At 61.6% G+C, this 23,094-nt stretch overlaps 1 protein-coding gene across 1 annotated transcript in view; it reads right to left on the bottom strand.

Annotated features, from left to right (window-relative positions):
- Nucleotides 1–23,094, bottom strand: part of Prex1 (phosphatidylinositol-3,4,5-trisphosphate dependent Rac exchange factor 1) — a 139,051-nt gene that overhangs the window by 6,406 nt on the left and 109,551 nt on the right. The window contains exons 16-33 of the mRNA XM_077109198.1: nucleotides 20,725–20,867; nucleotides 19,334–19,426; nucleotides 18,547–18,695; nucleotides 17,052–17,137; nucleotides 15,119–15,255; nucleotides 14,584–14,695; nucleotides 14,134–14,321; nucleotides 13,779–13,940; nucleotides 12,992–13,202; nucleotides 12,073–12,346; nucleotides 9,798–10,004; nucleotides 8,373–8,461; nucleotides 7,089–7,171; nucleotides 6,917–7,007; nucleotides 4,988–5,116; nucleotides 3,588–3,629; nucleotides 2,498–2,718; nucleotides 1,062–1,161 (exon numbers count right to left, since the gene is read on the bottom strand). Coding sequence (XP_076965313.1) covers nucleotides 1,062–1,161; nucleotides 2,498–2,718; nucleotides 3,588–3,629; nucleotides 4,988–5,116; nucleotides 6,917–7,007; nucleotides 7,089–7,171; nucleotides 8,373–8,461; nucleotides 9,798–10,004; nucleotides 12,073–12,346; nucleotides 12,992–13,202; nucleotides 13,779–13,940; nucleotides 14,134–14,321; nucleotides 14,584–14,695; nucleotides 15,119–15,255; nucleotides 17,052–17,137; nucleotides 18,547–18,695; nucleotides 19,334–19,426; nucleotides 20,725–20,867 — 2,517 coding nt within the window. The remainder of the gene's footprint in view (nucleotides 1–1,061; nucleotides 1,162–2,497; nucleotides 2,719–3,587; nucleotides 3,630–4,987; nucleotides 5,117–6,916; nucleotides 7,008–7,088; nucleotides 7,172–8,372; nucleotides 8,462–9,797; nucleotides 10,005–12,072; nucleotides 12,347–12,991; nucleotides 13,203–13,778; nucleotides 13,941–14,133; nucleotides 14,322–14,583; nucleotides 14,696–15,118; nucleotides 15,256–17,051; nucleotides 17,138–18,546; nucleotides 18,696–19,333; nucleotides 19,427–20,724; nucleotides 20,868–23,094) is intronic.

Below are 23,094 nucleotides of genomic sequence, written 5' to 3'. Positions count from 1 at the left end.
CCCACCTGGCAAAGCTGCCCTCCCACAGGACCTGCATCTCATTCACCCCCATGAGGAAGAGCTGCGGGCAGAGGGGGCAGAGTGCAGCCCTGGGGACGCCTGCAGGTGTCACTGGTGGACCAGGGCTTCTCCCAGGGCCCAGGTTGGCCCACGACAGGGACGGTGCTGCCCCAAGGAGGCCAGAGCTGGTCCTTGAAGGGGAGACGGATGTTCCCGAGAGCCCAGACACGCGACCCAGACACACAGCAATTTCAAAGGGGTGGCACTTGGAAAAAAGCTGTCTCAGGGGGCTTTTTATGAAGTGAAGTGAAAGAGCACCCATCTAGGGAGCAGCCCTAGGCCCATGAGCTCTGGAGTCCTGAAGACAGCCCGCGGCACATGGGCGCCCTGCTCCACCCCCGAGTTCCCGAGGAGGGCGGTCTGGGCGGGGTCCCCAGGGTCCAGCCGAGCCGTGCTGGAAGCACACACAGGGCTCTCGGCTTCAGCGGGAGGTCACCTGTGCTCCCCGGGACCCCTGCCCAGGCCCCACGTGACCCTCAGCAGCCAGCGACTGGAATCGGCATCTCTGATGCCCCCAGGTGACCCAGGGTGAGACCACGGGGAGGGCAGAAGCTGTGGCCATGCTGCCCGGCACTGTGGCCCAGAGCCTGTCTCTGGCTGGCAAGTACCGAGTGCTCCCTGCTGCGGACGTGTCTGGGGTGGGTGGTGCGAGTGGGTGGGCAGGTGGGCAGTGGGTGGGCAGGGCAGAGGGAGGAAGACAGGACCAAGGAACCTCAGGTGATCACGGCCTTAGTCCCTAAGAATCTTAATTCTTCCTGCAAAGAGGGGCCAGTCCAGGGTGGGATCTGAATGAGAATCGCTCCCGGGTCTTTTAAGGGCGGTGGGGCAGCTGGTTGATGTGGAAGAACCCCTTTTCCACGTGTGCTGCAATTCAGCTCTGAGACTCCAGCTGGGGTGTGAGGCTCGGGCAGCTGGCCTGCTCGCACAGGAGGCCAGGTGGCCCCACACGCTCCTGCCGCCCCAGTGTCCTGACACCCACAGTGGGGGGGGGGGTCACTCACTGGCCACGTAGTTCTCATCCAGCTGCTTGAAGGAGAAGCTGACGTTGTCCAGCTCCGACAGGGTCACCCAGATGTCCTCCAGCATGGTGCGTTCCTCCTTCTGCAAGAAGACACATGAGGGACCTCGGGTGCCACCCCCCAGGCTTTCCCTGGACAAGCTGGGGTCCGAATCTAGGCCACGTGCTACACAGCGGGCTCCTCCCACCGTCCTGCGTGTGCTCTGCCTACAGCTTGTCCTGCACCCCCAGGGTCAGAACCCATCTCGCTCTGACTTGCTGAGCGGCCCTTCCCTGGACCAAGGGTCACTAACAACCATTCCAAAGCTAACCCACCACCTCCCTGCCCCTCCAGCAGGTCCCACCCACCCGATTCTCTCTCCCCTTGCCCCATACACAGCCATGACCAAGCCCTGAGACCCACCATCAAAACACACTCCAGAGCCCCCCAACTTCCCAGCCATCACTCCAGGGGGTCCACGTCCCAGGAGGACCCCACAGTTCCCCCTTACCCTCCCCCAAACAACCCCCCTCTCCCCGTGCTGTTACCTTTGTCTACCTTGAACCCACGTCCTACCTCTCACCTGCCTCCAAGCCCGCGAGCCTCCTGCCCAGAGCGAGGCCCAGCCCTGCAGACCTGCCCGCGCACCTCACCACCCACCGCCTCCCTGCTCCTGGGGCCACACTGCCTCCGTGGGGACCTGAGCACAGCTGCTCCCTCTGCCCCACGCTGTTCCTCAGGCCATCTGTCTACTGGCTCCAAGGTCACCGCTTCAACACGGCCAGCTCTGACCACAGATTCCCAAGGAACGCCATAGCCTCCACTTCCCTGCCTCTGCCCAGCCTTCCATTCTGTCTTCTCATCTGCCTCCCCAGCTGGAAGGTGAGCGGCACACCCAGCAGTCTGGTGCCTCACAACATCAGAGACCAATCAGACAGGGACTAGCATCTGGCTCTAAGACAGTGAGGGCTGGTGTCCCGGCAGCCTTTCTGAGCCCAGTGAGAGCAGACCTCTGCCCAGCAGAGGGCGCTCCGAGGCCACACTTCCCACCAGCCAGCGGCTGGGCCTTGGCCACCAGAGCCAACCAGCACTACAGGTATCTGTCCTGGGGACTGTTGTAGGACACTGAGGAGCATCTCTGGCCTCCACACACCAAGTGCCAGTGACACTACTCCTGGATCTTTCAATTGCTATAACTAAAAATGTCTCCAGATGTTACCAGTGTCCCCTGGGGCAAAACCGCCTAGCTTGAGCACCATGGTCTACGCCATGTCTTTCACTTATATGTGTCTCCCTCCCACCAGGACGTAAGGCCCCAGTTCCTAACAGCGGTACATGGTAGGTGCTCAATAAACTCCTGCTGTGTGAACAGCGGGGCCAGGGAGCCGACTGCAGGGGACACAGGCTGAGGGGCCTCCCGTCCTCCTCTGCCCACTCACCACTGCGGCTGGCGCCAGCAGAGACTGGCAGTGCAGCAGGACCCCGGTGGCGGCCACCTGCTCCAGCCACTTGCGGCTGGCGTCCCGGCTGCTCTCCTCATACTCGCCGTTGTTGTTGTAGCGGTAGCTGAGGGCCGCCAGCAGCTGCTCGGAGAAGGTGCACACCGCGGCCACCAGGGCCTGGCAGAAGATGGCGTCCCTGCGCAGCTGCAGCTCGGTGTCTGTGATGGACAGACAGGCCTCTGGGCAGGTGCTGGCAGCAGGCTGCACCACCCCTGGCCCCGAGCCCCCCACAGACCTACATGGGGCGAACTGGCCAAAAGTTCACTCAGGGCCAAAAGCCAGGTCCACAGAACTCCCCCTCCCTGAGCAAAGCCACTTCACCCAAAAGCTGCTGCTCCCCCAACCAGGCAGGTGGGCCTGTGGGTTCCCGGCCACTATCCAGGCCCATCCCTGGCCGTCTCTCTGGGATGCAGCACTTCTCCGCCTGGCCAGTTCTGCCACCAGTGGTGCGGCTGTGCCACCGAGCTCCACCGTGTTTTCCTGATGCCCTGCCCCTCCACCACCCGACCCCACCTGAGGCAAAGAGGGCGCAGGGTCTCAGCTGCTGAGAGGAATTACCCTCAAGGTCTGGCCAGCTGCGTGCAGCTGCCTATTTTGACCTGGATCCTCCCTTGACTACAAGTTTCTGGGAAGAAGGGAGGGACAAAGGTGGCCAAACTCGGCCCCCCCACCTGCAGCTCCGGCCTCCACTGTCTGCTGGGTCTGGAGCCTACTGACAAGCAGCCTCCCTCGCCCTCCGTCCTCTATCCTGTGTCCTCGTCAATAGTCACCCAGGTAGCAGGTGGCCCAAGACAGGGCTCCCAGCTCCAGGGACTGAGACTTGTCCCTTGGACACAGGGCGCAAGTCTTAGAGGGGCAGGAGGCCAAAGTATAGCCTTCCCCAGTGCAGACCCTGATGGGCCAAGAAAAAGTCACCCTGGCCACAGAAGAGGCCTCCCCAGGCTGTCCTCATGGACGCCCACAGCCAGGGGGCCTTGCTGGGTACCCCTGGGCCCATGCACTCACGGCTGCCCCCCAAAGCCCTCACCTGTGCACTTCAGCAAGGCCAGGAGCAGCTGGTTCTTCCCATCTGAAGGAGGAGGGAGAGGAGGAGGAGGCTAAGGGGGCTGGCAGGTGACAGCAGAGCCGGCCCAGCCCCGTGCCTGAGCCTCACAGAAGGCCAGTGCTACGGCTGCACGGGGGCAGTTTTTACTGAAGGGTGGCAGGTCCCCATCCAGCAGAGACGACAGCTTGCACTTCTGTCTCTGGAGCCAGAGTCGCTGCACACACGCACAGGTACACACGCACACACAGTACACGTTTGTGATACACCCACTCACACCAGCAGAGACTGAGTGCACACAAGTACAAACACACTCACAAGCTTGCCCGTCCTGGACAGCACGGCTGCCCTCAGGAGAACGCCCTCCCTCCTCCGACGCCGGCCAGCAGGCGGCTCTCCTTCAGAGGTGCCCTGGGGCCAGAAATGCCTCAGAAGGAAAGTCTAAGTCCTGATGCAGTCCCTTGAGGAACCGTCTTCCCTGGAATGTCAGCCAGAGCAGGTGCCAGTGGCTGCGCGTGCCCCTCAGGCACTAAGTGCTGATGGGTACTGACTGGTTTACCCCTGACCCGCAGGGGCAGCGGGAGCTCTGGGAGCTGCTGCACACGCAGAAGTGGGGGCCAGAGAAGGCAAGGGCGTGTCAAGGTCGCATGGCCACAGGTGTGTGGCCTGGGATTCAAGCCCTGGCCAGCTGGTCACAAAGCCCACACAATTACAGTTTTGTAAACAGAACAGCTCAGGGTCAACAGAGATTCCAGCTCAGAGGTGGCTTCTCCTTGGGGACAAGCCCCAGTCCTTCACCTCCTGCCTTCCCAGTCCAAGGTCCCCAGGCCTGGGACCTTCTAACCCAGGAGACACATATTCAAATACCAACAAGGACAGGGGCGGGGGCCACATAAGAGGCGTGGCATAGATGCCAGGCTGCAGGGAACTGGAGAGCACCCCTCGCCACCCAAGAGGGCAGCCACCACTCATCTCCTGCCCCAGTGAGCATGGGACGGCTGGCCTGCTGCCACCCTGAGCAGCCAGGGGAAATCCTGCTTCCCGGCGAGACCTGACCAGGCACTGGGCACCCATCATTCTGTGGCCCCCACCTGCCAGCTTGCAGCCTCCATGATACACAAACGACTGAACGGAGCCCCTTGGAAGCCGTGAGGGACAAGCTCAGCTCTGCAGCCTGCGAGAAGGGCTCAGCACCATGGGCACGGGTCAAGGGTCCACAGCCCGGGCCGGCCAGGGGAGGTCAGTCAGCTGACAGAGTGCAGCCACTCCTCTTCCCCTTCGCTGAGCACACAGGGGAGGGGCACAGAGGTGGGCCCCAGCAGGACCCTGCTGCATCCCAGACCCAGCCAAAGGCCACAGGCCCCCTGACCTCCCTGCCCACAGACCTTCCCCGTATCTCTGGATGTTGTCCACCAGGGTCCTGATGGAGCTGGGCAGGTTCCAGGGGTCCTCCTGGATGCTGATCTGGATCAAGCTCCGGCCACGGACCATACACTCTTCTTTCTGTTTGAACTCTGGGGCAGGAAAGCAGCATGAGGGCCGGGAAGGGGCCGAGGTGGCTTTGGAGAACAGTGGCGCAAAAGCCCATGCCCCGTCACCAGATTCCAAACTTACAACCCTAGATCCAGGGAGCGCAGGCTCTGGGACGTCATCCAGGCCTTGGAGGACAAACACACGGTAAGTGTGCTGCCACCTCACATGCCACTCCCATGCAGACAGACTGATCCGTCTCAGCACCCTTCCTGCTAATCGGGGGCCAGGGTCCACAGCCACAGACAACCCAGGGGAGGCAGCACGGATCAGTCACAGCAGCCTTTGCTCCCAGATCTGGACCCTGTAGCCACAGAAGCCTTCTCCTCAGGTACCAGGTCTCCATGCCACAACCAACTAAGCAGGCACGTGAGTTGTGACCTAGTTCTAACCCTTCCCTAGAGAGGAGGAAGCCAGGCAGTCACTTGCCTAAAGTCACACTGGGCAGTGGGAGAACTGGGACCTGAGTGTGGCCCTAACAGGCCAAAGGCCAGGCAGACACAGGCCCCTGTTCCTTGGCCTCTTCCCGGGTCTCTGAGGTCTTTGTGGCTTGGGGCCCTCTCTGCTGTTTCTTCCTGAGCTTCACCCCTGGACAGGGGATTGACAGCGGGAGGGACAGCTGAGCAGACCCGATGCTCCCCTGGAGGCAGAGGCTGTCCACATTCCCATCTCCTGCACACAGCTGGGAGCCCGCGAGGTCAGCAGTGTCCCATCCTGCTCAGGGTCACCAGCACCCAGCACAAGGCCTGGCACAAGCTGGCTCTAGGGAACTATTTACCTGCTGCATAGCTGCACAGATGGACTGGCAGCTGGGGACAGACAGATGGTGAGGCGGGGTTAGTGGGATGAAAGGCAAGAGGACATAAGAAATGCCAATTCTTTCCACCTCAGTCATCGCAGAGGAAAGTCTCAGTTTGGTGCTGGTGAGGCCTTGACTCTTCTCTCGCTCACACAGCCCTCTCCTGAAGAGCAGCGAGGCCCGGGCGGGGAGCAATGCCCACCTGACCGCCGTGGGACCACACTGTGGCCTTCCCATTACGTCTATCACTGTGGCTTATCATCAATATGGGGCTTACTACACGGGCTCTTCATATGGGGGCATTTTAATAATATCCTTTTAAAATTCAATTTCCAAAAGGAAGATACCTTTTCAAACCTATTTTTTCATTCACTTAGGTATTGGGGAATTGAACCACCAGCCCTTTACCACTGAGCTACATCCCAGTCCTTTTTTTTTTTTTCTTTGAGACAGGGCTTTGCTAAATTACCAAGGCTGATCTCAAGCTTGAGATCCTCCTGCCTCAGCCTCCTGAGCACTAGGATCACAGGCCTGCACCACCACACCCCGCAGGAGATACCATTAACAAAACGAAAGTCACATCAACAATAAACTCCGCAGCAAATTCACAAGGCTGGAAAGTGTGATGAGGGGAGCAGATCCCCATGGGTGTGGCAGAAAGGAAGTGCACTCCAGGCTGTCCCTTGTGTCACAAATGGGCAGGCCCAGGGGTCCCAGGGACCAACCCCAGGCCACCAACTGTCCCTGTGGAGAGCCAGGTCAGGCTTTGCAGCTCCTGCAGCTTCTACCACACAGACCTTGTGGTTTGGCTTTTACGAAACTTTAAAAATAAAATGTAAGAATGACAGTGGAGACAGATTCTGAGCGAAAGCAGGCTGTGGCTGATGCGGCCCTCAGGCAGGAGTCTGCCGGCCTGGACAGCCAGAGCCACGCAGCAGGGGTGTGTGCCACAGCGTCCACCCTGCTCCCAGCGGGCGGCCCTCACCTTGGAGACTGTGCTCCATGGGGAAATGCCTGGTCTCCTCGAACGCCCTGCCCATCACCGGCCCCTTGAGCAGCGTGTTGATGGCGTCCACCTGGAGACAAGAAGCCCCCGGTGAGTGTGGCTTCTGGGGGCTGCGAGGACCCAGGGCCACACCAGGTGGGACAAGGCCAACCTGGTTGAAGAGGTGCTCCAGGCAGCCATGGAGCTTGTCCTGCTTGTCCGACGGGATGCGCATGTCACAGGGCAGCTCGTCCCCTGGCAGGAGACAGAGCGTGGCTGTCAGTCATTGCTGCCCCACCCCGCTCCTCCCCAACCTCTTCTCAAGGAGGCCACACGGCTATAGAGCCCTAGACCCACAAGGGACATGTAGCCTGCCAGACTCAGGCCCCAGCTGAGTCACTGGGCAAATCCCTGGACCTCTCTGAGCTTCTGTTTCTTCATCTAAAAAATGGGCAAGAAGCACTACACCCCCCAGATGGCAAGCTGTTGTCATTCCCACTCCACAAATGAGGGCACTGAGGACAAAGACCTGGATCCCAGCCCCACGGAGTCACGTCCCCTGTTCCAGTGAAGTCAGCTCCACTGAACCCCTCTGGGGACAGATCTCAATGGCCTGATCTTCTGTCATGAGACATTAGAGCCAGCCACACAGTCCGCCTTCCTGGGCCTTCTTTTTTTCTGCCACATGATGGGGCAAGTTGTTATGCAGAGACGTCCTCTGCCAGGACACAGCAGTAACGGGGTGCAGGGGGCGGGGGGCCCGGTCAGCAGGAGGCCGTGGCTGAGGGTGGGAGGGACCCGCCACCTCAGCCTGACTCTTGTCTTTCTAATAATGGCCCATGTGGACGTGTGACCTATTTATGCACAAAGTGTACTTTCTAAGTCTGAGCGAATGAGACTAAAATTAAAACACAGCAACATCAGGCTTCAGGAAGTGCTCTAGACACAGCATGACCTCATCTGATCATCCACCTGTCCGTCCAGCCGCCCACCAGCCACCGCATGTCCCTCTCATACATATGCCCTTGCCGATGGCATCCAAGTACCATCGGTGGGCACACCTGGGAGCACGATGGGTTTGGATTCGAGTTCACTGGCTTCTTTAAACCTTCCTGTGCTATCTGGACTTTGGGTTGGTGCATGGTCATTCCTATGGGCCCCCTTGGTTCCAGGGGTCTGTGGGACCTCGTAGCACCCACCACCCACACATCCCAAGCAACCATAGGCCATGGGGCACGACTGCACGGATGTCTCTATCTGCTCTGTGTTGGGATCTTAGCTTTGCTAAGTTCCAGCACCTGGTGCATGAGAGGTGCTTGACTAAGTACCTGCCAAACCAGCAGACAGAAGGAGGCTCCACGCGATTCAAAGCGACGAACTCCAAACAACGGAACAGAGCGGGAGGACACCCGCTAACCAACCCGCCAGGACCTTCCCCGCTGGGCGGCCCACTCACCAGACCCCATCTCGTCGCTGCCCAGGTAGGAGCTGTTGCTTCTCACGCTGGTGTAGGACAGGACCGAGTCCCGGTTGCTGTTGCACTCGCTGCGTTGGGCGAGACGCCGAGTCACCCTCCGCTCGCACCCCTGGCCCCGCACCCAGACCCGCTCCAGGGCACGGTCAAACCCCAGCCCAGGGGACAACCAGCGGGGTCTTTCAGGTCCGCAGGGGGGAAGCGCTTCACGGACCAGCACAGAAACAGAGCGGAGAGTTGCTTCCACTCAGCTGTCACCACTGTCCAAGGTCCCCAGTGCTCCCAAGTGCCTGGCTCTTCTTAGGGGCAACCCTGACTCTGGGCACAACCCACCACTCACCTGACCAAAAGGAACTCAAGGAATCAGGAGCGACTGCTCTAAAATCCCACCCTACGCTCTTTGACAATTCAATGAAAAACCAGAGGAACAGGAACTTCAGAAGGAAAACCCAGAGACGCAAGGGACCTTGGCCTCGGAGCTCCAAGGACAGGCACACAGGCAGCCAGAAGGACCCGGTTACAGACCCCAGGAAACTGGGCACAAGGACCAGACAGGTCCCGTGGGGACAAGAGGAACATTCGCTGGCCAAATCCCTGCAGCCCTGGGCTTTCCCCACCAGAGGGGGACTGGCTGCCTAGGGTTCCTTCTGGCTGCAGCTGAAGGTGACAAGTCCCTTCTCCGGAGGTCCGGGGCTCATTAGGCTGAGATAAGGAATTACCAGCAGCCAGCACAGAGTTAGCACAGGGAACTGAGTTCTAATCTATTTAACCGCTAATTAAGGCCCCACTGATCTTGTTACAATTAATCTAACCAGTGGCAAGACAGCTCACGGCCTCTCAGAAGAAAAAGAAAACAGACTTATTCCTCAGATCAAGTAAAAATAAATAGCTTTCATATAAAAACCACATTTTTTTATAGTGCTGGGGACTGAACCCCGGGGTGCTCTACCATTAAGGTGCACCCCCAGCCCTAACTACCTACCTACCTACCTACCTACCTATCATCTACTTATTTTGAGACAGAGCCTCACTAAGTTGGCCAGGCTGGCCTTGAACTTGGGATCCTCCTGCCTCAGCCTCCCCAGCTCTGGGATTATAGGCGTGCATCCCTATGCCTGGCAGAAACCACAGGTCTTAAACCAAGTTTGAAGCACACCGTGTGGGCAGATCAGCCCTCTCCTCTGCACTGGGACACGTATGGCTGAAAGGGTGGCGTCTACCAGGCCAGGTGGAAGCGCCAGCCTGGGCGGGGAGCTGGGTGGGCTCTCTGGGATGCACCTTGGGTGGGTCTCAGGGCCAGACCACCACATTCCACAAAACATCCATGGTCCCAACTTCCGCATGGTCAGAGGCTCACTGTCCTGCTGGCCGACCCACCAAGCCCCGGGCCACCCATACCATGCCCACCTGTAGGAGTCGCGGTAGCTCATGGTATCGTGGCCCGAGTCCTCCTGGTCTTCCTCAGACACCTTGAAGCACACTTTCTTGATGCCCCCATGGTCGGTCCTGTCCATCTCGCTCTCCTCGCTGACCAGTGAGGAGGAGGAGGCCTCCTCAGCCAGGGGCGGGTCACAGGCCCCGCCAGGGGTGGGCTCCGTGATGGTGGACAGCAGCCTGCAGGGCAAGGGCTCCAGGTAAAGGCCCAGGCCCCAGCTTCACCAGCTGTGACCTTTGATCCTGCACAGGGAGCTGTCCAGGGTTTTGTGTCCCCCCCTTGGAAAGGCAACCACAACTGCGCAGCCGCCCGCAGCCCCGCGGGGGTGAGAGCGCAGGTTCATGCCTTCTGGCGGCTCCTGGCCTGGTTCTGCTCACGGGCTGTGGCTCTGCACATGGCCCAGAGGGCATGGCTTCCAGACGGCAGGCCGCAGGGCCTCGGACACCCCTGGGCTCTGCCACCATGGACAAGAGCACCCGGGACAGATGGCAGGTAAACACGCGCACAAGGAAAAGTCATTCAAAAGGCAGTTCCTGCCCAGGCCGCAGCCCCTTCAAACCCTAACGCCACCACCTCCTGTCTGAGAGGCCCGAGGCAAACTGTTCATGAGACCCAACCTGCGCAGCGGGATGGTGTCACAGGCGTCTCAAGGCTGGGAGGTGGGGACTGACCCGCCACGTGTCAGACACAGTGCTGGGCCTCGCAGGCGACCCACAAGCCCAGGCTAGTCACCATCCCGCCTCTCACGAGGTCAGGGTCACAACTGGCCCCGCTCTGCAGGTGAGAAGACCGAGGGTCAGAGAGGCAGCCTGAGGTCACACGGCCAACAGGCCAGGAGCAAAGCCCAGGCCTTGGGCTCCTGAGCCTGCAGCCGCGGCCTCCACAGAGAAGTCCCCACCCATGAGTCAGAGCGCGTGACAGGACCTCAGGAGCCTGCAGCAGGGGCAGCAGCACTGGGGGGCCACCTGTCGCTGAAGCCCCCCCTCCCAGCCCTGAGGATTAAGAGAGCCTCGAGAACAAGTCACCCTGTCCATCCCTCTTGTGACTCTAGCACAGGGCTCTTCAGCCTCCCATCTCCCCCAGGGGCAATGTGCCTCGCAGGGGACACTGGACGCTGTCTTGAGACGGTCTGGGTTGTCACCACAGGGGCAGGGCGTGCTAGGGCCTCTGGGGGATAGAGGTTGGTGATGCTGCACCCACCCACAGTGCCCAGGGCGGCCCCACGACACAGAATGACCCACCCAAAATGCCAGCAGGCTGCAGGGAGACGCCCTGTCTTAAGGTGACCGTGTGCCTCTCACTATGCAGAACGGAATCAGCAGTTCCTTAGCCCCCTTAGTACCCGGTCCCTGCTCAAGTGTCCCTGACACTCTCAAAATCGTCCCCTCCGGGCGGGTGATGTACTGCTTCATCTCTTTGAGGGCCTCATGAAGGAGGGCCCCAGCCCCATCCAGAGGCTGCTTCTGGTGGCTGGTCTCCAGGGTCCTAATGGCTACGTCCTGCCTCCTCCCCCACATGTTTGCTGAAGAAAGGGGTCACTGTCCTGCAGAATGGCCCACCTCTGGCCTGCCCATCCCAGAGGTGCCACCAACCCTGCTCTGCCCCACCCTGCTGCCCTGCAGACACTCAGTGCCCACCCTTGACACAGGGGGTGCCGCATGTGCCCTGCTGTGTGACAGCAAGGGGGACCTCAGGTCCAGCTGTCTATCTTCCTGGGATGTTAAAAGAACAAAGATCTCAAGGCTTTCAACAGATGCCTCGGCCTCCCTGAGGAGGCTGCAGCACTCACTGCTCTGTTGGAAGGGTACTATGGCCCCCAGGGGCATCTGGCAATGTCTGCAGACACTCTGGGTTGTCACCTTGGGGGTAGGAGTGCCCCTGGCATCTGATGAGCACAGCCCATTGTGTATAGGACGGCTGCCCTCAACAAGTTCACTCCCGTGCTGTGGAGTGAGGCCGAGGGCCCCGCCTCCCCACGGCCCCGCCTCCCCACGGCCCCGCCTCCCCACGGCCCCGCCTCCCCACGGCCCCGCCTCCCCACGGCCCCGCCTCCCCACGGCCCCGCCTCCCCACGGCCCCGCCTCCCCACGGCCCCGCCTCCCCACGGCCCCGCCTCCCCACGGCCCCGCCTCCCCACGGCCCCGCCTCCCCACGGCCCCGCCTCCCCACGGCCCCGCCTCCCCACGGCCCCGCCTCCCCACGGCCCCGCCTCCCCACGGCCCCGCCTCCCCGGGTGGCAGGGCTCACCTGTTGATCTGGGTGACATACTGCTTCATCTCCTTGAGGGCCACATCCAGCTTGGTGAAGAGCTGCAGGTAGGCGTCCTGCACCTCACGGTCCTCCTGCTTCAGCAGGAAGCTCAGGCCCCGGTCCTCCTGGCCCAGGGCCCCACTGGGGGGCCCGAGGCTGTCGTTGAGAGCCTGGCTGTCGGGGTCCTCGTCCACAGCAGACTGGCACTTCCAGGACGGGGCGGCCATGGTGGTGATGCAGTGCTGGGTGTAGGACATGGGGTTCAGGTGGCCTGCGGGGGAGGAGGGCAGGTGGGAGGTCGGGGAAAGCAGACCCACTCCCAGAACTCCGGGAGAGGGAACTTCCCTGCCAGAACTTTCTTTTTCTTTTCCTTTTTTTGGCGGTACCAGGGATGGAACTGAGCGCCTCGTGCAGGCCAGGCAAATGCTCTACCACTGAGTTCTACCTCAGCCTTTTTAATTTTTTTTTTTTTAATTTGGGGACAGGGTCTCACTAAGTTCCAATGCTGTACTCAAACTCTGTGATCCTTTGCCTCGGTTTCCCCATTAGCTGGGATTACAGGTGCATGCCACAGCGCCCGACTGCCCTTTTCAGAATCTTGATCCTCTAAGTTAACTCAAGAAGACAGTTTCAGTTGATGCTAATACACCTTTAACCACAGTTGGCTTTTCCTGTCTGGAAATGCAGACATGGTGGCTGGCATACCAGCAGCCATACTCTACCATGAGGCACCCTGAAAGTGAGAGACCCCTTCTAGAGATGGTGACGCACAAAGATAGAAAAGGTCATTAGGGCCTGGACTCCTAATGACCACGGAGCCACCATTCCAGCCTGGACTGTCGGCCCCCAGACACTATTCTGTTTAGGTACCATAGTGTGAGTCTAAGCACCACCTCTATCAGACACAAGCAGGTACCTTGCTCAGGGTCAAGGCCGATGAGGGAGGGCTTGCGTCCGAAGCGAATGCTGAAGGACCTGCCCACCGAGGGGGTGGTCTTGGGGTAGGACACCTCCATGAGGTTGATGTGGCAGTTGGTGGGGCAGAAGTCCAGGCCGCACAGGGGGTGGGGCTCTGGGGCTGCCTGCTTGAAGGCGGGGCTGACCCGGCTCTTCAGCTGAGCTGCAAACTAAGAACAGAGGGCGCACGGACCGTAAGCGGGGACGGGGATTCTGGGCCACCCCTAGGAAGCAGGGCCTCCGAATGGGAAGCACTGCCCCCACACTGTCCCTCGCGGGCCAGGCAGAGGCCGGGGAGCGGAGGCCTCAGGACTTCTCCACTTCTCCACGTCAGCTGCTGCACCTAAGCTGGCCTCAAGGAACCGTCTCTCTGGCTCAGTTCTGAGGTTCAGGCAGGGCTGCCTTCCCCCCAACAGGGACTAGGACAGGGCCAGCAAGAGCTCCCTCTGATAGTGCTAAAGCCAGAGCTATGAGGGCCACCACCTCACAGCCCGAGTGTGAAGCCACGTGGGGAACAAAGCCGAGGGACGGAGAGTGGCCGTACTCCTGCAATAGTGTCATATCCAATTGAGAGCCTGGATACAACCATGCCTGAAGTTCACCTCTGCACTCTTCAGTGACAGAGACCCATAAAATTCCCTGTTTGTTTAAGCGAAGTTGGACTGGAGTTAGACACTGATGAAAGAATACCCCAGGTGCGGTCCCACGCCTGGCAGCCAGCATGGAGACCTGTGGGGCGCAGCTACCTTCTGGTAGCGAGTGATCCTCCAGCCGATGCGCTCCAGCTTGGTGTCACAGATGTTGCGGAACTCGAAGTGGGGCATGGTCACAATGGCGCTGCTCCTGGCCATGAGCCGTCCGCAGTTCTGCACGAAGGCGCTGTCCTCCGCAGCGAAGGCCTCCAGGACCTGCAGAAGCAGCAGTGGCCGCTGAGCACCCGCTGAGCCGGGAGGGTCCAGACTCTACCAGCACCCCAGGTCAGGTCTGCTGCGGCCATGCTGCAGACTCAGGCTAAGGGACAAGTCGCCTCCTCGGCCCATGGCTGCCAGGTGCAGGGACAGGGACTGGACCTCGGGCTCCAGGAGGGCCCCTGCCCAGGACCTTGGCGGCGAGGCCGAAGCAGCCGCGGGGCTCCAGGATCCTCTCCAGCACGTGGCACTTGACGCCGGCCGTGCTCATGTACTCGTACACCACGCCGTGCTCCAGGCTCACGTTGTCCACCGTCAGGCTGACCACCGGCCCGTCCTCGCGCAGGCTCAGCTGTGGGCCCAGGGACAGCAGGGGCCAGGCTGGAAGCCAGGAGGCAGGTGACACTGAGGAGGGCGCTGTGCCACGCAGCCAAGCCCTGGCACCCGCACGCCACGGGAGCCTCAACCCGAGGGCGGCCGGAGCCCGTTCCATGGCGCTGGCTGCCTCTGCGGCCTGCTGCCGTCCACCCGGCCCTGGAAGAGCCTGCCCACCTGCCCCCCACACCCAGTCCCACAGGTGGGCAGGACAGTGGCACAGAAGAGGACACCCGCCCTGTCCCTGTCGCGACCCCGCCTCCCCTACCAGAGTCTGGCTGGTCATCCTCCAGGGTCCCCGTGTCCTCTCCGGGGGTCTCCTGGCTGGCTCGCGCCTCCTGGGCGTCCTCGTGGGTGTGGTAGATCCAGTGGTAGAGGCCCTGGGAGGAGCCCCTGTGAGAGGGAGCGCCAGGGAGGAGGGGACGGGGCCAAGGGGCCACCCGCTCAGCTCTGGGCCGGTTAGGGACACTGCCATAAAGGAGCCTCCCAGATGTCCCTGGAGCTCCCAAGGCCCCCGGGAATGCCCTGCCCTCGGCCTGGATGGCGCCCGCCCACCACTGCCAGGGGAGGGAGCCTTGGAAAGTGCCAGCACCCGTGTCCCCAGGCCAAGTCACAGTCTGGCCATGGACACCTAGACAGACAGCAGAGGGGGTGGACGATGCCACCCTGCCTAGAGCCCCTGTCCCTATCCAGAGCTGGGGACCCAGGTGGGGGGTGGGGCCAGCTCCTCTGATGCCCTGGGCAGAGCCCGCTGTGCTGCCCGCCCGTCTCCCCAGGGAGGGCACCCAGCCCCGGCCGCTCACCAGCGCCTCCTCTCCACGACTCCGGAACGCCTGGAAGTGCTCCAGGACCTCCTGGGCACCCTCGCTGGCCACGTTGTTGCCGTTGACCTTCAGGACACACTGGCCGGCACACAGTCCGGCAGCCACGGCCTCGGAGCCTGGGGGAGGAGCGCTTGAGGCAGGGCCAGGGCGGCAGGGTGCAGCGGGCAAGGCAGGCCACCGGAGGCACCCAGCCACACCTCCCCCTGGAGCCAGCAGTGGCCCCCGAGTGCAGAGTGGGACCTGGCACCCCACTTCACAGAAGAGTCAGACTCAGAGGGGACAGCTAGCCAAGGCCACACACAGGGGACCTGGGTCTGAATCCAGGCTCACGTCACTCGAGAGCTTCGTCTCCCTCATTGTCCTGCATAACCCGTGGTCCTGCACCAGGGTCAGCCCGTGTGGCCAGGGGAGCAGAGGCTCAAGAGGATCGGCAGCCTCGAGGCCACCTGGCCAGAAGCCAGGGCTCAAGCTGGCGCTACCAGTCTCCAGGCGCACCTTCCTCCCGCGTCCCCCGGGGCTTTGGGGGCGATGTGACTTGCAGACAAAGACTGAGCATCTGCCTGTGGGGCAGGTGACAAGGGCATGCCCTGCTGTCCACGTGACCATCATTCAGGACTACTCCACCTGCTGGGCTCAGGGTCCTCACTGATAAGAGGGGACGAAGATCAAGCCACTCACAAGGTTCCTGAGAGACCAGGGAGTTGGCACAGGAGGCGTCCAGCACCGAGCCCGGCTCTGGACAAGGGCTCGGGAACATGGCAGCCTTGCTGGGCTTGGCTGGTTCACCCACTGCTACGGTGTGGACCTGGAATGTCCCAAAGGCCTGGACCCAGGTGGGTGCTTTCTCAGAGGTGGAGGAAACACGAAGAGCCGGGCCAAGGCCGTAGCCCCAGCCCTGTTTTGAGACAAGGTCTCACCAAGTTGCTAGCCATAAATTTGGGATCCTCCTGCCCCAGCCTCCTGAGTTGCTGGGATTATAGGCATGTGCCACCACGCCCAGCCAACCTTTCCTCCATGTAGGGTGACAGTCTTGAGCATTTTGTTACAGTAACGGAGAGCTGCTGGCACACCCATGAACGCTACCACACGCTGCGGCAGCTCCAGGGCAGGGCTTCTCCCTGCACTCCCACCGCCTGCGCCAGGGAGCTCGGCTCTGTAGGGCCACCCTGGGCACTTCGGGGTGCCAGCTGCATTCTGGTCTGCCCTAGAGGCTAAAGGCACATCCTCCCCAGTTGTGACCACTGAAATCATCTCCAGTCCTGCCAGATGTCCTCTGGAGAAGGAGGCAAGTCACCCACAGTCACAAATCACTGCTTCAAAGGTAAATGACAAGCTCACTCGAAAATGCTCTCCGTTTCTCGGGAGCCCTCTGTATGGCGAGCACTTTCTTAGTGAACAGACGTCAGAGGTATAACTCTGACCTCAAAAGTGACCTTTAGAGTTTAAAAGGAAGCCTTGGGTATACAATGCTGGGCCCAGTCCTGCAGACCTGCCCGTCTCCTCTTCAGGACAGAGTGACTCCTGAGGCCACCAGGACAAGGCACTGCAGAGAGCGGAGGTCTCCAGCTGATGGCCCTGGAGCTGCGGCATGGCTCTGTGGGACCCTAACTTCTCCTGACCCGCTCAGTCTGGCTCCAGGGCCAGTCCCTGCCCCACAAGGCCGAGCCTCCAGAGCGCACTGCTGCTTCAGGAACGAACAGCGCCCGTCACCTTGCCGTGGTCCCCACGGCTCCCTGGTGTCTCTCAGGCTGCTCTGCCCACATGTGGTTAGTGTTCCCAAGTCTTAGCTTCAGGAAGGGAAAAAGATGCCAATGGCACCTGGGCCAGCAGAGCTGGGTGCACGGGTCCCCGCGACTCTGAACTCTGGGGACACAGACAGCCCCAGCCCAGAGCTGCTGCTGGTCTTGCTCACCTCTCCCCACGGCGAAGACATAGGGCGGGGCGGCTCCTCGGATCTGGAAGCACAGGGCCTCTGGGTGGTCGGGGACTTTGATGGTCCTGCCGCAGGCACAGTGACAGGGTAAGGCCACAGGAAAGCAGCATCCTTCCCCATAACCTGGGGCCACCTGGGGGAGCCCCTGCCTCTAAGGCTTCTGGGAAACTCAGCCCAAATCAGGAGCGGCACCAGGCAGCCCAGTCCCACGAGGGGACATGCCAGTTACCCAGAGTCCACGCCACCAATCCTCAGTGGCCGAGAACCCCGAAGTTCCACAGGCCTGCCTGCACCGCCCCCACACCCAGGAGCCCTGGAGGCCAGGCCAGCACCCCCGTGGACATTGATTCAATTATCGTAGACGGCAGGGTGAGAAGTGGCCCAGCATATCTTGGTGTTGTCCCCAAAAAACACCCACCGGGTCCCCTAGAGAGGGGTTGGAAAGCCTTGGGGCCTATTCTCCCCCACGGCAGAGAGGGGCCACACCTGCTAGGGTGGGCAGCAGGTGTCCTTTGACCTGGACACGCCCACCCAGGCTATGTCCCCAGGCCTGCCTTCATCCCTCCTGTTCTGGCATGTCCCCTCGTGTGCCAGATAAAGCCATCCCCTAAGCCTGTTCCAAACCCCAGGTGCTTCCGGAACGTCAAGCGGACGGCTCCCCCTTGGCCAGCTCCGCCACCTGCACGGGCCAAACCGTGCTCAGATCTCCCTGAACGAGCTGGCCTTTTACTGAAACTGTCACATCAGAACACCCCCCTCTCGCCAACAGAGTGCTGGCTTCAAATAAAAGAGAGGCGTAGACACCAAGCGCATGAGTTTTCAATGGACGACTCTCCCCTGAACCTGCATCTGTCCCGCCGCCCCTCCCTCTCCCCCTGTAGCCCCCGCACCCATCAGAACCTCCAGCCGCTCTCCACAGGGCTCACCATGGCGCGGGGCCCCACAGGCCTGGCCGCCCTGTCCCGCTGGCCTCCCTCACCCCGTCCGCACCCCTCGGCCTCCCCGCTGGGCCTCACAGCTGCCAGAGACGGCCCCACCGCAGGCCCAGGCACCGCTGCTTCCTCTGCCTGGAGTCCTGCTCCCCCAGAAGTCCCCGTGAGAAGCCCTGGGGACCTCTCTGCCCACCTTATCTGCACAGCACAGTCTAAGGCCAGCTCTGTGCGACTCCATGGCTTACTCGGTGCCCCAGCTGGGGACGTATCCCATGCCCCGACCTGTGTATTTCTGTCCCCTGCACTGTCCCCCACTTGACCAGGGGCCCATGAAGGGCAGGAGCTGCATCCATGCCGACAGGGCCGCACGCCAGGCCCACGCCCCTCGGCCCAGCCGAGGCTGCTGAAGAGCAGGGGCAGCGTGCCCCGTGGTGGCTGCAGTGACGGCCACCCCCAGGCCACACAGCTCCCACCCCACCAGCCCCAGCACTGGTCCTCCTCAGCATGCCATCAGGCTGGGCACCAGGCCCCGGGACACTCACTCTTTGGCCTTGGTGGCCACCAGGAGGCGCAGGGGGCGGCGGGAGCAGAAGCACTGGTTGAGGAGGGCCTCCACCTCCGAGAAGGGCCGCAGGAACACCAGGTCCTCGTTGATGGAGTAGATCCTCCTGCCCACCTGCAGGCCGGCCATCTTGGGGGCAGCAGAGGACAGGCGTGTGAGTACCAACACTGCCATCCACATCCTCAAGGACAGGGACAGCCCAGTGGGCCAAGGCGGCTCCCCCAGGGAAGCCTGCAGGGCGTGGGGCCTGGGTCTGGACACAGCTACAGGGGCCACAGGTGGCCTGCCCGGCTGGGTGGAGCAGGGGGTCTAACAGGTGGCCCCCTCATGACTGCCCCTCACACAGGGCTTCGGGAGCCTGGGCTGCCTGGCCTGGCATGCAGCCCCACCTCCCCACCCAGGAGAAGCTGCGAGTCTGGGGCTCAGATCCCCTCCCATCCCTTCTCCTCCAGACCATGCCCAGGGGACAATGAGCTCCTCCTGCTCGAGCCACCAATATTTAGGTTTTTTATCCTCCCAGCTCATTCACAAAACTGATTCAGAACTTGAGTGTGTCCTGGGCCTCCACACAGAGCCAGCAGGGGGCGCTGGTGGGCCGCACCAGGACAGCGCTGAGCGGCCAGGGCGTCCGGCTCTCCAGTACCTGCAGGGGTCCTGGGCCCAGTTTCCCCGCATGGACAAGAGAGAGCAGCAGCCCTCATCCCCAGACCTGCTGAGCTGCCCTGCCACCTGCACAAGCCCCTGCCAGAGAGGCCCTGAGGCCTCACCTCAGCCAGCGAGCCCCGCTGGACCGACTTCACCACCACCGCCTTGTTCTTCTCCTCAATGTCGAAGCCGTAGTCCTCCTCCTGGGGCAGGATCTGGGGGCCCGAAGCAGATCTGGTAAGGCAGGAGGTGCCCAGGGCACCCCACCCTGATGCCCACAGGACTGGGATCCTGCCGTCTCCTCATGCCCCAGGGCCACCAGGGTGGGGTGCAGATGAGGGGCCTGCAGCACAGCAGCCAGGCCAGGCCAAATACAAGCCCCACCTGCACACAGTAGGCACCTGAGGTGAGGGCACCACCTGGCTCCTGCCAGAGCCTGGTGTGTGTTCAATCTGTCACCCCTTCCTCCTGCAAACCGAGGGATAGTCCCCTCTCTACACGCTGTCTCCCCATCCATTGGCATACCAAAGGTGCTCAATAAATGACTTAATGAATAAAGCAGACCCAAGACACCCAGGCCCATGACTGTGGGAGTGGAAAAGCAGCTCAAGGAGCAGCAGCCCTCTACTGCTGGAAGCAGGTGCTGGGGCTCCTGGGGACACAGGGAAATGGGCGCAGCCATGCAATAACATCCAGGGAGCCGCGTCGGTCACACACGCCAAGCGCTCCATGGGTACGGCAGACACACTCCCCAGCAAGACAGACTAGACAGTCCCCCTGTGCAGCTGACCGCAGGGGAGAGCCAGGCCGGAATCAACCACAGACCACGGTGCAGGGCTGTGAGCAGCTTGAACTACAGGACAGCAGCTAAGGGCCGGGGCCTGCCCTGGGCGGCCGAGGGCCACACTGGAGCTGAGGGCTGGACACGGGAGTGGGGAAGGACCCCAGGCTGCACCGGAGGTGGAGGGGAGAGGCAGAGTCCCCCAGGCCACGCTGAGCACTTGCAGCCCACCCTGGGTGTGACGGGGAGCCCCAGAGACGGGGGAGAAATGGAAACCACAAGAAGGCAATGGGCGTCTCCACACCAGGCAGACCTGGGCAGGGTGAGCGACCCGCTCTGAGCCCCTGTCCACCACCCGCTGGGACCACGCATCAGGAGGGGCTGGTGCTCACTGGTGGGCAGAGAAACAGGATTTGGGGAGCTAGGCGGATCAACTTCCTGCACAGCTGTGAGACCTCCCTGAATTGCAGAGGTATCAACAGCCACTGAACACAGGCAGGCACCAGTCTGAGACCCAGGCTCTGGGGGGCAGGGGAGTGGCTTTGGGAGGCCATCCCCCGGCACAGCACCAGGCTGCAGCAGCCGGGAAGAAGCTGGAATTCAGGGAGGGCGCCCAGCACCCCGGACCTGTGTGAGGAGGGCACCTGGGCCATGCAGTGACCTGGCCTCCAGCCACCTCCAATCCCACAGGAGGCCTGGGAAGGACGGTGCCCGGGCCCAGCCTGCTCCTACCAGCAGCCGCTTGGCCAGGATGTTCTCCACCAGTTTGAAGTCGTTGCGAAGCTGTCTGTTCTTGCTGCTGGTCCCCTCCATCTCCTCGTCAGCATGGAAGCGGAAGTACTGGGACTCGTCCTTGAACTCACTCTTCTCCAGCACTGCAGACCCAGACACACAAGCCACAGTCAGACTCACAGTCACACGTCAGCCACACTTGCCACCTGGCAGCCAAGGGCTGGGCTAGCCCCACACAGGTTTGGTGTGTCCCAAACCCCCTGGCTGCTCAGGGTGTGACGGGCGTAAAGGACTGCGGAGCCCTCTGCAGATAGAACTCTGACTCGGGAAAGAGTAAGCCAGATCCCTACCTCACACCACACACCAGGACTCCTGGGGGTGGAAGACCTGCTTGTGAACAGTGAAGCCACAGCCGGCCAAGCACACGCACGCTACCTCGGGGCTAAGGCAAGTATGGACACAAACCAAGGGGTCAGCAAACTGAGGCTCCAGGGCCCACATCTGGCCCACTACCTGTTCCTACAAATAAAGTTTTATTGGAAAGAGCCCCACCACTGTCTGCAGCTGGCAGCTCTCTATCCACAATGCCAAAGTTGGACAGGTGTGACAGCTCACAAGGCACACAGGGCCTAAATTCCCACTATCTGACTCTACAGAAAATAGTGCTGACCCCTGTACCAGGATGAGCCAGGAAAATGCACACAAGAAACCAGATGCAGTCCGAGGCCATGGCTTAGGGTCACCAGGCAACTCCTGGCCAGGCCTCTGTGGCTGTGCTTAGCTTGTCTACCCCTTGGGCAGATGGAAAGGCTGTTGCAGCCCTTCCACAGGTGGAAAGACCAACGCCCAGGCCGATAGACAAATCCGTCCAGGTCAGGGTCAGCAGCCGCACTGGGGCCCCACGCAGGCCCCTCCTTTCCCTGTGCTGCCCCCCAGGCCTGTCAGCCAGGGCTGGGTGAAATAAGCCAGGGGAATCAGGCCCTGTGAGGTTAAGGTAGCCAGCTGCCTAAGGTTGGCGGGTCCCTGTGGCCAGGAGAACCAGCTGCCTAGACGCACCCCTAAAGACGGGGGATCTGGTGGCTGAACAGAAGACAGAGAAAGTGTTTCCTCTTCCTGGTCCCCAGGACACTTCGCCAGGACCTACCTGTCTGGCCACCATACCACCTCTTTGGAGAAAACAGACACACAAATTGCTACTTTCCCCAGAGTGGGGAGCCAGGAGGGCGGGCTGGCTTGGCCTCCAGTGTAAACATGAAGCTAGAAAATTCCAAGAGTGGGAGAGAACACAGTGCTGTGTCCTGCTGGCGTGTCGGGAAAAGGCAGGGAATCCCCAGGTGAGGCCGAACCTACTCCTCTCTGTGGAGGCCGCTGGGCAGGCTCTGTGAGCCACACAGACCTGGAGTCAGGTCCTCTGCTTGGCCCCTTGCTGACCCTGACCACATGCACGTCCAGCCTCATCCACAGGGAAAAGAGTAGACAGCCTGTATTGGCAAGAGAGGGGACCAGCCTGGGGGTGCCTCTCTGGGACAGCTCAGCTCCACTGCAGGAGGTCCCGCCAGCCCCACTCTGTGCCTGCCCTGCACTTGGCCAAGGCCGCAATCCTGGGCTTGGGCTCTTTTTCCTATTTTAGCCTATTTTTGAGGTTGTGCAGGGACAGGAGAACAGGGCCGCACCCTGCAATTTCCCACCCCCCAGGGCGTCCAGACTGCTGGGACCCTCCTGCGGAATGTCCTCTCCCAGCAGCCTTCCTGGAATAGCAGTGGGGGTGGACCCCTAATTACCCTCACCCACAAACAAGAGGTCCAGCCCAGCTGGCTGGTGGGCGAGCAGAGCTGTTGGGAGGCCCCAGGGGCACAAGGGCAGCTTTTGGGCACACTGAGCCAGGGCAGATGGGTGGCCTGGCCTCACGGGGCAAACGGACGGCAGGAAGCAGCCCTGACCCCACAGAACCATGGCAGACGGCAAGGCCTCCCGGGAAAACTGGGGAACTGAGGCCCAGCGGGGAGCCCCCAGAGGCAGGTCCCGCCCCGCCCACCAGCCAGAAGGCAGGCCATGGGGCTGGAACACGGTGGCCCGCCCCTGGTCCCCTAAAAGTTTGAGGGCACACGGCCATGCCCAGCCGGTTCAGTGCTGTCTGTAGCTGCTTCTGTGTTACAAGGGCAGAGAGTGGCTGTGACAGGGACCCTGTGGCCCGCAGAGCCGAGAGCACTTGCCACCTGGCCCTTCAAGAGAAAGTTCCAAGCTCTGAGTTCATCAGAAGAGCGGCAGCTGGGGAGGACCCGGCCGAGGGCCCGAGGCCCAGGGTCTCCTGACCCAACACTCTCCCACTCTGTGCCACCGCCTGGCCCTAGCCACGTGGCCCTGCCCTGG

Source organism: Callospermophilus lateralis, chromosome 3, assembly GCF_048772815.1.
Source record: "Callospermophilus lateralis isolate mCalLat2 chromosome 3, mCalLat2.hap1, whole genome shotgun sequence".
NCBI classification, from domain to species: Eukaryota; Metazoa; Chordata; class Mammalia; order Rodentia; family Sciuridae; genus Callospermophilus; species Callospermophilus lateralis.
The sequence above is the reverse complement of the archived record's forward strand: the minus strand, read 5'-3'. Positions and strand labels throughout refer to the sequence as shown.